Source organism: Macrosteles quadrilineatus, unplaced genomic scaffold (assembly GCF_028750875.1).
Source record: "Macrosteles quadrilineatus isolate MER2022 unplaced genomic scaffold, UCM_ALF_1.0 Scaffold_4__1_contigs__length_99947679, whole genome shotgun sequence".
NCBI lineage: Eukaryota > Metazoa > Arthropoda > Insecta > Hemiptera > Cicadellidae > Macrosteles > Macrosteles quadrilineatus.
In genome coordinates, this window is record NW_026542597.1 from 58,297,259 (window position 1) to 58,312,751 (window position 15,493).

At 34.8% G+C, this 15,493-nt stretch overlaps 1 protein-coding gene across 2 annotated transcripts; it reads right to left on the reverse strand.

Moving 5' to 3' along the window:
- Positions 1-1,010: 1,010 nt before the first annotated feature.
- On the reverse strand, positions 1,011-15,275 carry LOC128992485 (uncharacterized). 2 transcript variants are annotated; one of them, XM_054416076.1, is made up of 4 exons: positions 15,197-15,275; positions 9,585-9,737; positions 5,459-5,672; positions 1,011-1,513 (listed from the first exon to the last, which is right to left on the reverse strand). In XM_054416076.1, the coding sequence occupies exons 2-4, from the start codon at positions 9,702-9,704 to the stop codon at positions 1,203-1,205; spliced, it is 645 nt and encodes a 214-aa protein (XP_054272051.1). In that variant the 5' UTR covers positions 9,705-9,737; positions 15,197-15,275; the 3' UTR covers positions 1,011-1,202. The 2 variants fall into 2 exon arrangements, with proteins under 2 accessions (XP_054272051.1, XP_054272052.1); XM_054416077.1 differs by having other exon boundaries at positions 1,011-2,463.
- Between the last annotated feature and the right edge of the window lie 218 nt (positions 15,276-15,493).

Consider the following 15,493-nt stretch of genomic DNA (forward strand, 5'->3'; position numbering starts at 1 on the left):
GTGAAAATGTCGCAATTCACCACTACAACAGCTCAGTCAACGAGAATAGACATAAGTTCAAGCTACATCACAAGATGCGATCCACACGTAGATTTTAAAAGGCCACAATCAGATCAAAACTCTCATTGAAATCTTATTTACAAACTTCACCCCGAGGAGTTACTCCGTAGAATTTAAATTGATAACAAGTCAAGGCAAACGAGGCGATTGCTTCTATCGGCAACAACTCAACAAGCCGTTCAATGTCAACAATGAGTACATGTAGATGGAGGTACAGGTAGCGATGGGAAGGGATGATATGGTGGGAACTAAGGGGGTTTATGTCAAGTTAAAGAAATTAAAGTACATTCGTAGCTGACAAGCGAACGCAGGTCTTTCTGCAAAAAATATCTCAAAGAAATATTATTCACAGGATGATCTCGAAACGTATTGTTCTCTCCGACCAATTTTAGACTCTACAATGCCGAAAAGAAACAGACTATAAATTTTCACTTAATTTAAAAACGATCGCATTTCAAAGTAGCATTTAATTTAATTGTTATTTCATTGATTCATGTTTTAAGTAAATTTAAGTTTTTGAGTAAATCAGAGAGTTTAAAAAATTTCAGCTCTTGGCATAGTTTTCTCTTATTAGTAACTATAGAAAATATCTACATTCCCATCTAGCTATGGTTCAAAAGCACTTTTTGAGCGATTGATTTTTTTGTCCTTAGGTACTTTTATAATAAAGGATTCCAATTCAAATTCCAATAAGTTTGGTTTGGAGGTAACACACATTTGAATGTGTTTTATATAGGCATGCAAGATAAGGAAATGCCGCAACACCTGATGCATTCGTACATACAGTAGGCCTACCATAGATGAAAAGAATGAAATATAGACCGTCAGCCGTGCTGCGATTAGCATAGGTTCTGGCGTCCACCGCTAGGAGTGCCGTGTAGTTACGTAGCGCGTACGCCGTGACTACATGGCGCTCCCAGCGGTGGACGCCAGAACCTATGTTTATCGCAGCATGGCTGACGGTCTACAATATTTCTTTCTTTTTTCTAGTACTTACTTCGAGTACCTAATGTATTTTGATAATCATTACGTCGGGATCATCTTGTTCGAGACAAACTACAAACGGCTATTTTGCAAGCAAACTACAGGAATCGCAGCAAATCAACTGTTTAACTCTCAAACACATCGGCTTGGTGGCGAGGTTAGAGAGGAAACCGCACAACCAGACTTGGGAGGATTGACAACAAACACGAAGACAAGATGCGATGGCTGTATCCTCCTTCTTCACAAGGCGGGACCCTGATCTGTCTTGATCGTTTGATTTTCCTATCTTCCAACTCTTTTAGAGTCTCGTCTATCAGTTCCGGCGGCATCGTACCACTCTTAGAGAACGCAACCGTATTCAAAACGCGGTAATTTTTAGAGCAATAGCTCAAGAACATGTAGTCATCGTCCATTTTAAAAACGCGGAAAATCCCTCCGTACTGTTTGTAGTTGTCACCTGCCAGCGACCCTTCAACAGAAAAATGCATTAGGTTCATATAGTTGTAAAGGCTTCTTGGAATGCTGGTCACAGTTAGGTACATATATACAGTTGCAGTCATGTACATTGTTCGAAGTGCTGTGCAAGGATTGTGCGTAAAGCGTAAGCTGAGGTAACTAAACACATAAGCTCTCTCTTTGTAAAGGCACAAACGTGATTGAAGTAAATGCGTGAACGCCGCTAAGCTTGGGAACATCTTTTGCTTGAGGGAGGAATGTTTTTGCAACGTAAATGTTTTAATGGATTTTGATCTATATACGATATTGATACATTTTCTCTACTTCTAAACTTAAACAATTTTACGATCCGTAATTGGTAAATCTTTAAGAATTCAGAGACTCATTTCAATTTGCTATCTGCAGGTCGATAGTCAATGGAACTACACTAAATGGTATTGGCTTTTCTAATAGCCTCAAATAATTGAATCTCTAAAGAAATCACGTGCAAGGGTATCTGAGAAGATTCTACCATGAGGCGCATAGGTAAAATCATCAACGTTCACACTCAGTGTATCTTCAAGTTCAAAGCGAACTTCCAGCCGATTCTTTCAACGCGTCAACATCTGGGGCACATCTGTGTGTCTTTACATAGGAAGAGCTACAATCATAACGTTTGATCAATTGTCTAAATCCGTAACAGTAATATAAGGGAGGCGGTCGCAAGTAAAACGTTGATGGAGTGACCCAACAACGCTCCAGCGCTACACATTGGCTTCCTCTCATAGGCTGGGGATTTGTTCAGCTGAGCCAGCTGTAGGTTTGCCCCACTCAGTACATCAGCTGATCTAGTGTTTTGGCGGGAGAGGATAACAGAGCTGTGAATAGAGGTGGAGCAGAGTCGGACAATCATGTATTTGTCCTTTTCTAAAGTCAGGATCGATGCCTGGGAACTCTTCAGTTGTTGAGCTGGATTGGAAGAACCTAGATGAAATCAGCCACATTTATATATTCTTCTTTGTAACATCCAAACAACGCTACTTAAAAATAAATTCTATGGTACTCTACATATTGACATAGACTACGATATTGATTAGTTAGAGGGTGGGATGTTCTGTTATTTAACCGTAGTTATAGCGTAAAGCAGCGGCTACACTTGCCCGATTCGGTCCGGTTCGGTCCGGTCCTCAAAAATGCAGAACAATGCTTCCCATGTTTTTAAATGGAGGTGGCTACACATCGCCGTTTCATAGCCTCTAGATCACTTAGTACCTAGATAAAAGAATGCCCTATCTTGAGTACTGTCTGTCGTTTTAGCGTCGCTTTTGTAATGAAAACAGTGTCAAATGAAAATGTTCACAGTGGTTATTCACATTGGATTCATCGGGTATTCAACTAGGAAATGGCACTATGGATCAAAAAATATTTTTAATAAGCAAAACTCAGTGAGGAAGTACTCCAGGTAATTGTACATTGTTAATAAATGAAAATCCTTACCAATTTACTCACTAATCCATCAATAAACGTATTTTTTTATGACAACAGAACGCATTGTGATGAATATGATACACGGTCCTTAATGGTACCTACGTACCACGCGTATTTACGTAGGGGAGCGAGCTGGTCTAGTGGTTAGAGCTCGTGCTCCTGGGGTCCCGGTATCAAACCCCGCCAAATCACCAATGGATTTTATCTCAGTGATATTGCCGTAACCCCTAGGTCTAGCCTGAAGTAATGTGAAAAACAATTCCAAGCTCGTTCCTAGCGTTCTAGAAAAAAATGGTACCTACGTGCACACCAAGTTTCATTTCAGACATTTGAAACTTTTATTTTTTTTAACTTTTAACCTTTTCTATATTATGCAGATGGAGATAGTTTGAATCTAATTGTCATACGAAATGTTACTTAATTAAGTCCGTATGAACTGTATAATATTCCAAATACTAAGTATTATGTATTCACAAACTTCCGGTTATTCAAGTAAAATACTTTCCATTTCTCCAATTCATTTCATCTCGGTTATTTTTAGGTTTGTATACTTTTAACAGTAGGCCTAATCAATCACAGTATTAAGGACCAGCTTGCTTTACACGTAATCGCCTGTGGCATTTAACATCGTGACCTTTACAACGTAAACTGGGCCAAGCCGTGTTTTGCGTCTCGTGTTACCGATATCAATTGCTGTGAATTGTGGGAAAAAGTTTTATAAGCAATTAAGTCCACAATGGTAAACAAAGAGGGCGATTTATTTTTCTGGTGATTTACGGTTATTGGTTACAAATACAATTACTTGAGGCATGAGAAGACTATATGCGTTGAAAAGCTAGACAATTTAATAAAATCATTTTATTTACATTTTGGCTTATTTGTTTAAAAAAAATTATAACATTTTCGCACTATAAAAACAACACATTTACCAATAGTCTTATAATACTTAATCACTTATATTCTGTTTGCACTACGAGTGCATTGAATAAGTTGTCTTCTAGACGACGGATTGAGAGAGCCATTTGTTTTTGTTCACGATTGACTAGGGGATCGGCGTAGATATCACATTTATTTGATCTTTTGACATTTTATTTTAATTTTAACTTAGTGACTAAGCCATTTACACACTGTGCCACTGTAGGAGAAGGACATTTTAGTTATGAAAACTATGATGTTGTTTATATATAAAATAGTATATTTCACTCTAAAGTGAGTATTTTAGAAAAAAGACCAAGTTTATCGGCTGAGGGTAAGCCGAGGTAAGGAAAATGAGCTATGGTCGGACTTTCGGTTTCGTGTGAGTAACAATCAAATAAGTTAAATAATTCACAAAAATTTAAACATTATTTACGTTTGTAAATTAGCTCCCAAAATGGTTTCTTTCTTGTTTTGATTTTATCAACCAACATATGTTACTGCCAATTAGAAACCATATGTATCATTCTGCCAATACAAGACCTTTAAGAGGAATGAACTACTGGGTAATAGCTATTTACCTTACAAGTGTAGTAAGAGCGTTTTTACATCACGCAGGTGAATGTTGTGCAACGAGCGGAAGCGAGTTGCATAATTTACCGAAGTGATGTAAACACGCTCTTGCGTAACGTGTAACGTTCAAGATTTTACCTGACCCGACAATATACAGGAGGTTACGAACAATATTTTTCATTATCCATTTCACTCATCTTCTAACAGTAACGTTCATTTACAAACAAAAGCTAGGTTAGGAAAATTCTTCAAAACATAACAATAAAATTCAAGCGCACAGCTGATTTCTAGCGTTGAACGTCGTTGGCTCCATAGAGGTATGTTTTTTAAGTTAAGCACTCAATGTTATTTAAATGGGTTTCATTACATCACCGAGTGAGTTTTTTTCAACTTTACATCACTCGAGAAGTAACGAAGTTATATACATCACGCTTGGGATAGGGAAGTTTAACATGGCGGGTTAGGTAAACTATTGAAATTCTTTTGCACATAGGCTACATTTATCTTAACATTGATAAAGATTTATATATTTACAGTGTTCACGATACTGTATCATTTTTTGTCAATAAGGACCATTTTCTTCAGTGAAACCAGCGGACCAATTTTAAAGCTCTAAAACATACAGCTGATGTCATCGGCTGTATCATGTTAATTATTTTTTGGCATAGAGAAAAAGAGCTGCTGCAACCCTGTTTTAAAACAGTCGTTTTCGCTGTGATGACGAAAAATATTTCAGCGAGAACGTTTAAGATTCCATAGGACATTCTTTTACTCGTTGGGCTTTCAGTTTTGCTTTGGCTTAAAATAAAATGTTTGGTGTAAAAACCCAGAACGTAAACTAGTGAAAATTAGATGATCTAATACAGTAGTAGCAGCACACCGTGTCAGAGGCTGCATTCAACGACATACCGTGTTATAAAAAACTGGTACAGCTCCGACTTAGATATTTTATTCAACCTAACTTAACACTTTCTCTTTGATCACGAAATGTTCAGCTACCAACCTTTCTGATCACTGATAGATTGCCACTGTCCCCTCCCCTTCTGCTGGAATCTGTACTCCAGGTCGCCCTCTGTGGAGTTCCACATCATCACCAGCGTCTTCTTTGGTCCTTTCGTGAGGGTGACCGCCGGGCAATTGGTGTCCAAAGGTACTCCGTAGATCTTGGAGTCGTTGCGGTGGATCACTATCTCGATTGGATACCACGTTCCTTCCATCTGAAAACTGACTGTTTAGAAATTTGGAATTCAGTCGATTGATCCGCTGTAAACCAAATACTCCCGATTCAGTGAGGACGGATACACTTCCATATCTGTTGGCACAAACAACCGAATGAGTATTATTGATTATTCGATTGTTTAATTCGATATATCGTTTGGTTAGTTAGGTTAGGGTAACCTTGCCTAACTAACCAAACGATATATTGAATAATCGATATATCGATCGATATTAGGCCTACTCATTCGGTTGTTTGTACCAACAGATATGAAGGTGTACCCAGTCCTCTTTTTGCCGCTGGGGATCTCAAACCGTATTTCGTTTTGATTACATTTCAAGGATATATAGTTTAAAAATATGCATAAAACGAATTATACATTAGCACTTTGATATAGGTAGCTAATACAAACAAACCTATGTTTGTGTTTGATTGTATTTTTTTTTTAATAGTGAAATTTTTCCAATACAGTATTAACAACTTTCGAAATATGGTCAAAATAGTAAGAAAACTATTTTTTAATTTATTCATTATGATAGCCTCCTGAATTTGTTTTATTTCAAGAATAATCTAAATTACTAAAACCTAGCCGTCCACCTTTAAAATTCAGTCAGTATACGTATATGACAATTTAAATTTCGGAGTTAGTATCTCAATCATCAGGTCTAGGTATAAAAATTAATCAGTCGGAGTCTATCGCTGGCCGGCACAGCACATGTTTAAGCCTTTTAGGCCTACGTTTTATATTTTTACTAGCAGAGTACCCGTCCTTCGTACGGGGTTGGCATATAAGTATAAATGCTTATTGTAGTTATGGGAGAGAACACGGTTTAAGAAAATTTGGTCTTTTAATTTATACGGTATCCTATAATGTCCTACAGTATCTACCATAGCCCTAATTTTCTACCACATATCTCTAATTCATATTAGATACTAAACAAATCAATCTCGTTGGTGCAATTAGTAGCGCCATTGAACAGCAACTGCAAATCAGTGCTACTATTCGTAATTGCTAGCAGCTATACCCGTGCCTTGCAACGGGGTCAAAAAAGAGACAATGTTGGTTCTTAGAAACATGCCAAATGGTTTTCCAAATGCCAAATTTAGAAACAAAATTTAACTGTCCTACTTAACTTGATAATAGTACGTTTTTGTTAACTCATACTGTGAATACTTATTTATGCTATCTACGATACTAAACCAATGATAGATTTTAAGGTATAATAAAAGAATGTATTTCATGGTTTGCACTGTAAACGAAAAGCTATCACATAGTTCCAAACCGAAAAATAGGAAAATAGAAATAAATATGGAAAGTAAGAGTAATTTTATAACATATTTTAGTGAAATTTTAATCAGGCAAATGGAAATTCGCTTAGTCTATAGATTTGCTGCGGCGGGGGTTATTACTGTTTACACAAAAAAAAAATAAAAAAAACCTGATCAACCTCATTGATACGGCAATGATTATAGAATCTTAATTATTCCCTATATCCATGAACGATTTTTTTTACAACGAATTATTTCCTGTAAAATATTATTACAGCATTTCACAAATATTAGAACAGACTCAGTATAATAGATCATAAACAAAACAAATGAAGTAACTGAAAGAATCATATACTAATGAAATTCAAATTACATTAACATATGGTTTGACAGCTCCATTTAAGTAATGTTAAATAATGTTTACATTCGGGCTAGTGACATCATTATTTTAAATTTATAATCCTTACCCTCTCTGTTCTAATATTCGTGCAGTATTTAATATGTTTGAACCAGCTGTGTGGAATTATGAAATCAAAATTCATTTGACAGTTAGTTCTGCTTGTTTACATTTTTAAACTTTGTAGGTTTGTTCTTTGTTACCATGGATACCATCAATCAATATTTACTTTTAAATCTTTCACCTCAAATATTTGAAAGCCCACGGGGCAGAACCCTAGGACAATATCGAAGCGGGAATAGTTCTATATGTATCCTCGGAGCTGTAGATTCATTTGTGTGCAATTTGAGCCCAGTCGGTTCAGTAGTTTTTGAGATTACCTCATACAAACACACACACACACACAGACACCACCTCTTCTTTATAATAGTACTAGCAGAGTACCCGTCCTTCGTACGGGGTTGGCATATAAGTATCAAATGCTTATAGCAGTTATGAGTGAGGACATGGTTTAAGAAATTTCGGTTCTTTTTGAAGTTCGTTCGCTACGCTCACTCACCTTTAGGTTGGAGCTCGTTCGCTGCGCTCACTTTCCTTCAGGTTAGCTCGTTCGCTACGCTCACTTGCCTTCAGGTTAGCTCGTTCGCTACGCTCACTCGCCTCCAGGTTGAAGTTCGTTCGCTACGCTCACTCACCTTTTGCTGTTGTCATAAATGTAAAAGAAATAATAGTGCTAGTGCTGAACCCTGTTGGTAATCCTTGTAACTTTTAATGCTATTGAACATCATAGAACAGAACCAACTTGTTTAATTGAAACAGCTGTTAAGATTCATTAATTCCATTTCTCATAAGGTTAACATGGGAAACTCCAGAGCCACTGGGGCGGAGCCCCGAAGGATTTTTTGGGATAAAAATATGCCTATATGTTAATCGGGAATGTGAGCTATCATCATGCCAAATTTCAGCCCGATCCGACCAGTAGTTTTTGAGATTAGCTCATACAAACACACACACAGACACCACCTCTTCTTTATAATAGTATAGATAGATTTTCACTCTAAACAATATTGTAAATCGCCCATTTCTGTAAAGTTTTCGGTACAATAGTCATTGCAACTTTTGTGATTTTACCCATTAAGTATCATAGCTACTCCCGCCGCTTACCCATGATAAGTTTTGTTGTAAGTTATAGAGAAGGTATTGTGTTAGATTGCTGTTACCATTTATTAATCAAATGAGTTACAATAATTTGCAGAAATATGTTTTATTAGTTTAACATGTTATTAGGGAGATGTCTCGATTTCAAACGTTTAATTGGAACGTGTAGTTTTTGTATAAATCACAGTTAAATTTTTTCATCGAATGCAGATATGTAGTAAAATGTAGCCTAATGTATTCAGCTCTCTGCATTGGAATATGAGAACAATTCCTGACTAGACAATTTTGAAAAACCATTGTAAAATACTAATTCCTTCCTTCCATCAAAGCCAATAATAGGAAGAGTTAAAAAATCCATTTTCACAGGCACTAATTATTATCTAGTTTTTACAGATTTTACTATCAATATATCCTTTTTATAACTGATATAGGTACCGAATTAGCAGACTGGTAATCCAAATAATTCAACCACTTATTTAATGCATCTACAGTTTCTAGAAAAATTTAGTTCTGAGCAACAATCTTCATATATTATTTTACTGTAAAGTAATATAAACTTAGCTCTAATTATCTCGAGCGAGTGTTTACAGTTAATTAGTGGAGTGGGCTGACAGACAAAGAAGTATCATGCCATATTACAACCGTGTTTGGCTCAGCTGATTTGGTTTATGCAGTTAAAGTTTTCCCTAAAAGTCGAAGAATTTTTCTTCAAATGTAATAAGCTGTCATTATAATATTTGCTGAACAAACTTAATTAAAACACAACACACTTTTCCAGTTTCATTTAGTTTTCACGTGGAAAAGGTTTAATTTATACACAAATATAAAAGCGAAACTTCAATCTAAGAAATGAAACACTATAGAGTTTTTATAATATTGTTAAATTTTATATTTTGTCAATTTTATATTTTTAGTTTGAAAGCAATGTAATGTATCCAAGTTAAAATTGTGAAACTCTTTTGGTTGTTACCTACCTCATTGGCTATAGTACAAAATGAATATACTAGGTAATAAACGTATCTATTATTGTGTGAGGCGTAATTAAGTTCTATTGTAATTAGTGTATTTTAAACTATACGCAATACATACGTCGTCAGCTTTGTACAATACATCGTTGTTGTAATCCACGCAGTTTTGTGTATCAGCCTTTGTGCAGGATAACAGACAAAGGGAAACGCTGAGGACTGCTGCTGCTTTCAACGAGGACATGTCTGCTGATGTCCAACGTGACAGCGAGTGAGTCTGCAACAATGAAATGCTGAGGTAAGACAAAGGAACATAAATACTGATCTTGTTTATGACGTCGTAGAAATACCCAATCATTACTCAGCATTCTTGAATTTCAACCCATATATCGGTTCAATTTGTACTTAAATTTACGTAAAAATGGTATATTATTGATGCAAGTTTTTTGCAATGTGATAAAAATATAAGTATGTAACTATCAAATTTTGGTACCATAATTTATCATTGAATTGAAAAGTAATTAAGTTTTGTAGTAAGGAAAGCAACACGTTGAGGTTAAATAATTAGTATGATCCAATGAGGAGGAATCTTAAACAAATGGACAAATATGAAAATCAATAGGAAGAACTGGGTTAAATAAAATGAGGTAGTGTACAAGGTGACTGCGAACCCTTTAGAAAATCAATTGGTAGGGTATCAAGGGATCTCCCCTAAGTATAGGTAGTTCATTATGCAAAACTGTATGCAAATTATTAACTCGCCTGCCAAAGGGATGAACGGTATCGATACTTTGCAAGCCAACCAAGCCTCTCTGGCTGTGGTAGTTTGAGGGGAAATATCTGTGTCATCTGTACCAGAGATTAAAGCCTAAATTTTTTAAAGACTGAAATATTTAAAAAAAGTTTTACGAACAAATGAAACATAATAGTATGATTCCTTATGTAGACCACGTCCACTCGACAATGCAATAATTCTGTATTTCTTTTCCCTTCCATCTATATAAATACAGTATAATTAGAACAAGTAGAGCTTACAAATTAGAGTCTATTTTTATTAGGGAGACTTTCAAAATACGTCGTTTTCAAGGATAAATATCTAGCTTTAAATAGGTTATACAGTACAAATTAAGGTGACATTTTATTTTCGAAAAGGCATAAGAACAGATAACGTACTTACTATCAAAGCAGTTTTTGGTGACCGAGAAATGAGCATAAAACTCGTCATCTAAAACTGTAGCACTGTAATAGTGTATATTGTATCCCTACTGTGTCCACATTGATTCACATACTAACATCACAAGGTACCCCGCTGGTACAGGATATACGGTTATACTGTACTATACTGAGAAGGTCGACCGAAATCAGAGCAAATTTATTGTTGACCTACATAGTCAGTTTATTGGATTATGCAAATGTTACCTAGTTGTCCATCTCTTTCTTCATGCGTAAAAAGAGAAGTAAGAAGTAAAGACTCGATACAAGCTTCTATTTTAGAAAGCGTATACAAGAAAATTCAAAAGCTCATTGTTTCAATTATAAGAATAATTCTAAAACGTTAGTGATGTGTAATCGAAACCAAAAATATTTTAAATGGGAGTACTTGTACTGATTTAGCAGGAACACGATCATTCATATGCATTTAATGCTTGCATAGCATTTGATAAATGAAGTACATATAGACCTACACCATATACAGTAAGGCTTTCTCAAATAGTATTGTCACATAACACAACACATAAAATAACATTTTGAGAAGTAGAAAAAAATATTTCCTCATCGACAGGTAATCTTAATATCTGTTGTTTATTTCCCCTTTTTATGTACACCAAATATCTTCAAGGAATAAGTAATTTAAATAAAAAAATAACTATTTTCATCACAATAGATGAAAGGAACCGTATTGTAACATACACACTAATTTAGCTCATATTCATTTCCCGCTTAAAAAAAAAAAAAAAAACTGAATAAAAACGAACTATTACTATTGGCTGGTTTGTGATACTTGATAAAATGTTTAAGAACAAAATTGGGATTGTGTGGAAGAGTAGGCTCATTAGATATTTCAAGTTGAAAAGTATTCGGGAATACGTGTTATGTTGAGTCTCTAAAATGATAGTGTGCATTTTCCGATGAATGCTATTACAAAGCAACAAACAGTTTCCTAATGTATGACAATTAAAATCGTATATTTTATGAAAACTCAAGGTAGAATTTTTTTGCCATGGTATCTTACATTAACGCAGTTGTTTACCTATCTCTACTCAACCAAAACACCTTCAGGCGCGTCACGTTTTCCACACATTAGCACTTCATTAACAGAGCCAGTAAATAAATGATTTGATGTTGTTTGCTAATAGGATGAACTTTAAACATTAAACTATGTGATATCCAGTGTTACCTAAATTAAACCTATAATCTTCTGGATCGGAAAAAGATTATGAGTTTATCTAGTTAAAATCCCCAACCCATTAAAATTAATTTTTATACCGGTGAATGGGTTAGCACGGTGCAGATTGAAATTAAAGATTTGATGGTTTTACATTAAGCAAAGTACCCGTCTTTAATGGAGGATTAATGCTTCTGAGACACTCAATGCTGATTACATTTTCAAAGATAATGTTTAAGTGTTGGCAATAAAAGAAATAAAAGGTTAGTGAAATAGCAAGATATTTTCTCCAAGCTTTTAAAATGCTCATGTTAAATTAGGCTACTAAGTATAGTGTTATTTCGGCTTTAAAATGACACTGATAAATAAAATTACGCTGTCTAGTAATATGTATTACTAGCAGAGTACCCGTCCTTCGTACGGCATACAAGTATAAATTGCTAAGTTTGTTGTTGTTGTTTAGTTCAAATTAGCTGTTTCCGTTTCCATAAATGCAAAAAAAGCGATAGTGCTACACCCTGTTGGTAAATCTTATAACTTTTAATGCTTTTTCATACTATAGAACCAACTTTTAAGTTAAAACAGCTGACTAAATTCTTTTATTCCCTTTAAATATGAATACTCATAAGGTTAACATGGGGAACCACAGAGCCACTGGGGCGGAGCCAGAAAGGATTTTTGGGATAAGAATATGCCTATATGTTAATCGGGAATGTTAGCTATAATCATGCCAAATTTCAGCCCAATCCGTCCAGTAGTTAATGCGTGATTGAACTTCAAACAAACACACAAACTTTTACATTTATAATATTAGTAAGATTATTTCTTGTTTTATTTTGATAGTTTTGTGAAACATGATTTATCATCAGAAAACTTGAAGCTAATTTAATTTTAATGTTTAGTAATCAGGTTAACTTGTAAATGGCGTATTCTTAATATCATTTAATTTGTATTCTTGAAAAGTATACGTTTCTCACACCATCACAGGCAATATATTTTCATTTATAGCCTACTAAAACGTGAATAAAATTGATTTTTATCCTTAAAAATAGTATATTTCGTACCTAGGGCCGAAAATGAGGTTTTGCCGGATCGAGATAGTTTTTAAGTTCGAGACGAAGTCGAGGAGCTGCAAAACCATTTTGGTCCGTGGTACGAACGCTATTTTTCACCACACTATTACCACTATTACCACTATTCACCACAATAATAATGTACACAGGCAACACAACTACAACTTTAAGGTTATGTGAAGAAATAAATTGAGGAATCAGCAAAAATAATAATAAATATTTGCTAGGCAACGGTGACAATAAAACAATTCTATTGCAATGCTTTGTATACTGATTGTGTATTTAATATGCATTAATGTTTTAAGAAAGTTGAGCGGACAGCTGATTTTGCGGCCCTAGGGATGTAAAAACCTGCTCGGTCCCCAAATGACGATGACAGCTGGCATGGCCAGCAAAACACAACTTTCAGCCACCAATTAACGTATGTAAAACAGCCAAAAAACATCATAGGGGCAGCCCCAAATTTTCAAATGTAAACACCTATCATGTGACCCTTCTTTTTAAAGGGTTTATCAAGAGAAATTGAATTGCGCAAACCAGAGGTCAATATCGCACCCCTAATCAAAATGGCAGACATTTTAATTATTTAAGATGAGCAAGCAAGATAGTGTGGACACCCCCAGTTAACTTTAAAAATTTAATATTTTAATACCGACCAAAAGGTGAATTCTCTTTTTTTATAAAGGTATGCTGAGTTTAGTTTTCCTGCTATAACCTGTCAAAAAGTTAATAGGGGATATTTCAAAATGACTGCCATTTTGATATGGGGTGCGATATTGACCTCTAGTTTGCGCCATTTAATTTGTCTTTGTAAAACACTTCAAAATGAGGGGTCACATGATAGGTGTTAACATTAGAAAATTTGGGAATGCTCCCAAAATACCCCATTTTGGGGGCCGGGTACAAGTTCTAACTTTAAAGAAGAAGTGCATTTTTGTATGTTGTAAACATTTTGGTTTTCCCACTGCCACACGTTATAAGTTAACTGGTGGTGTCCAGACTTTATTTTGCTTGCACATCTTAAATTAAAATGGCTGCCATTTTGATTAGGGGTGCGATATTGACCTATGATTTGCGCATTCAATTTATTTTGATAAACAATTTAAAATGAGGGGTCACATGCCAGGTGTTTACATTTAAAAATTTAGGGCTACGCCCAAAATAACCCACTTTGGGGGCTGGGGCAAAGTTTTAATTAATATGATAAAGTGAAATTTATTATGTTGTAAATATGTGCCGAGTTTGGTTTTTCTACTGCAACGCGTTAAAAAGTTAACTGGGGGGTTCCAGACTTTTGCCTAACCCTATATATCAAGTTCATAGTTTAACTCTTACGTTTATAATATTTTACACCAGTTGTTACAGAGGATGGGGACAAAGTTTTAATTAATATGATAAAGTGCTATTTATTATGTTGTAAATATGTGCCGAGTTTGGTTTTTCTACTGCAACGCGTTAAAAAGTTAACTGGGGGGTTCCAGACTTTTGCCTAACCCTGTATATCAAGTTCATAGTTTAACTCTTACGTTTATAATATTTTATACCAGTTGTTACAGAGGATGGGGACGAGTTTCAAATAACAATGATTGACTTACTGGATTACTGTTATTGAGAACGCTCCTAGATAATTGTATTAAAAATGTTCTATCATTCGTTTTTAGAAAATGTTATATTTCAGCTTTAAAAAAAAGATTTTTTTAATACACGTTACGATAAAAGTAAAATTTAAAATAAAAAGACCTATTGGTGTATTCCATTCTTAATACTACTATATAAGTTGTATAACAATTATCATATTACTACTATACATGATCATATTAAATGCAATATTCTCGCAAAACGCTCGTAAAGCTTAAAACTATAAAGTGTTGATACAGTTTTGAAGCCTCTTCGTAGATATATAGAAATATTTAAACCAATAGTAGAACCACATAGTCTCAAATTTCAGTAATAATCAAGTTTTTAAACTTATTTTTATCAAGTAAATATTTGAATGCGTTAGCAGTTTTGACTAAGTTTTTAAATATCAACTTCATATATTTTTAGAGGGTACGTTTTAAGGACCCTACTTATTACTTATGGTCCGCATAAAGGTAAATGCTTTTTATAAATAATTACCAAAAGATATTGACCTAAACATACTTATAGCTCAAAACTTATTACGGTATATTGAAGCATCAAATAAAAAAATACAATACAATATACTTATATTCATACATTTTATTTTTACAACACCAACAAAACACATAATATAGAAATTAAATAAAACTAACTTACCGTTTCAAATTTGTTTAACTTAACACAAATCTAACACTCAGTTACTACCCGCTAGAACTACGTAGCACGGGGGTCTGTCCGGCAATGTGGTAAACACAGATAGAGCCGGGAGGGGGCGACAGGAATCAATATTTCTGAGGCGGGATATACAAGACTCTTACAGATTATCCCTAAATTATAATTAAGAATTAACACACGAAATTAAATTACATTTCCTCTAGATGTTTTGAGTCTAATTACACAATTTAATTACTCTAGCCAATTACAAGATTGGACGGTAGTATATTGCGGAGCCCT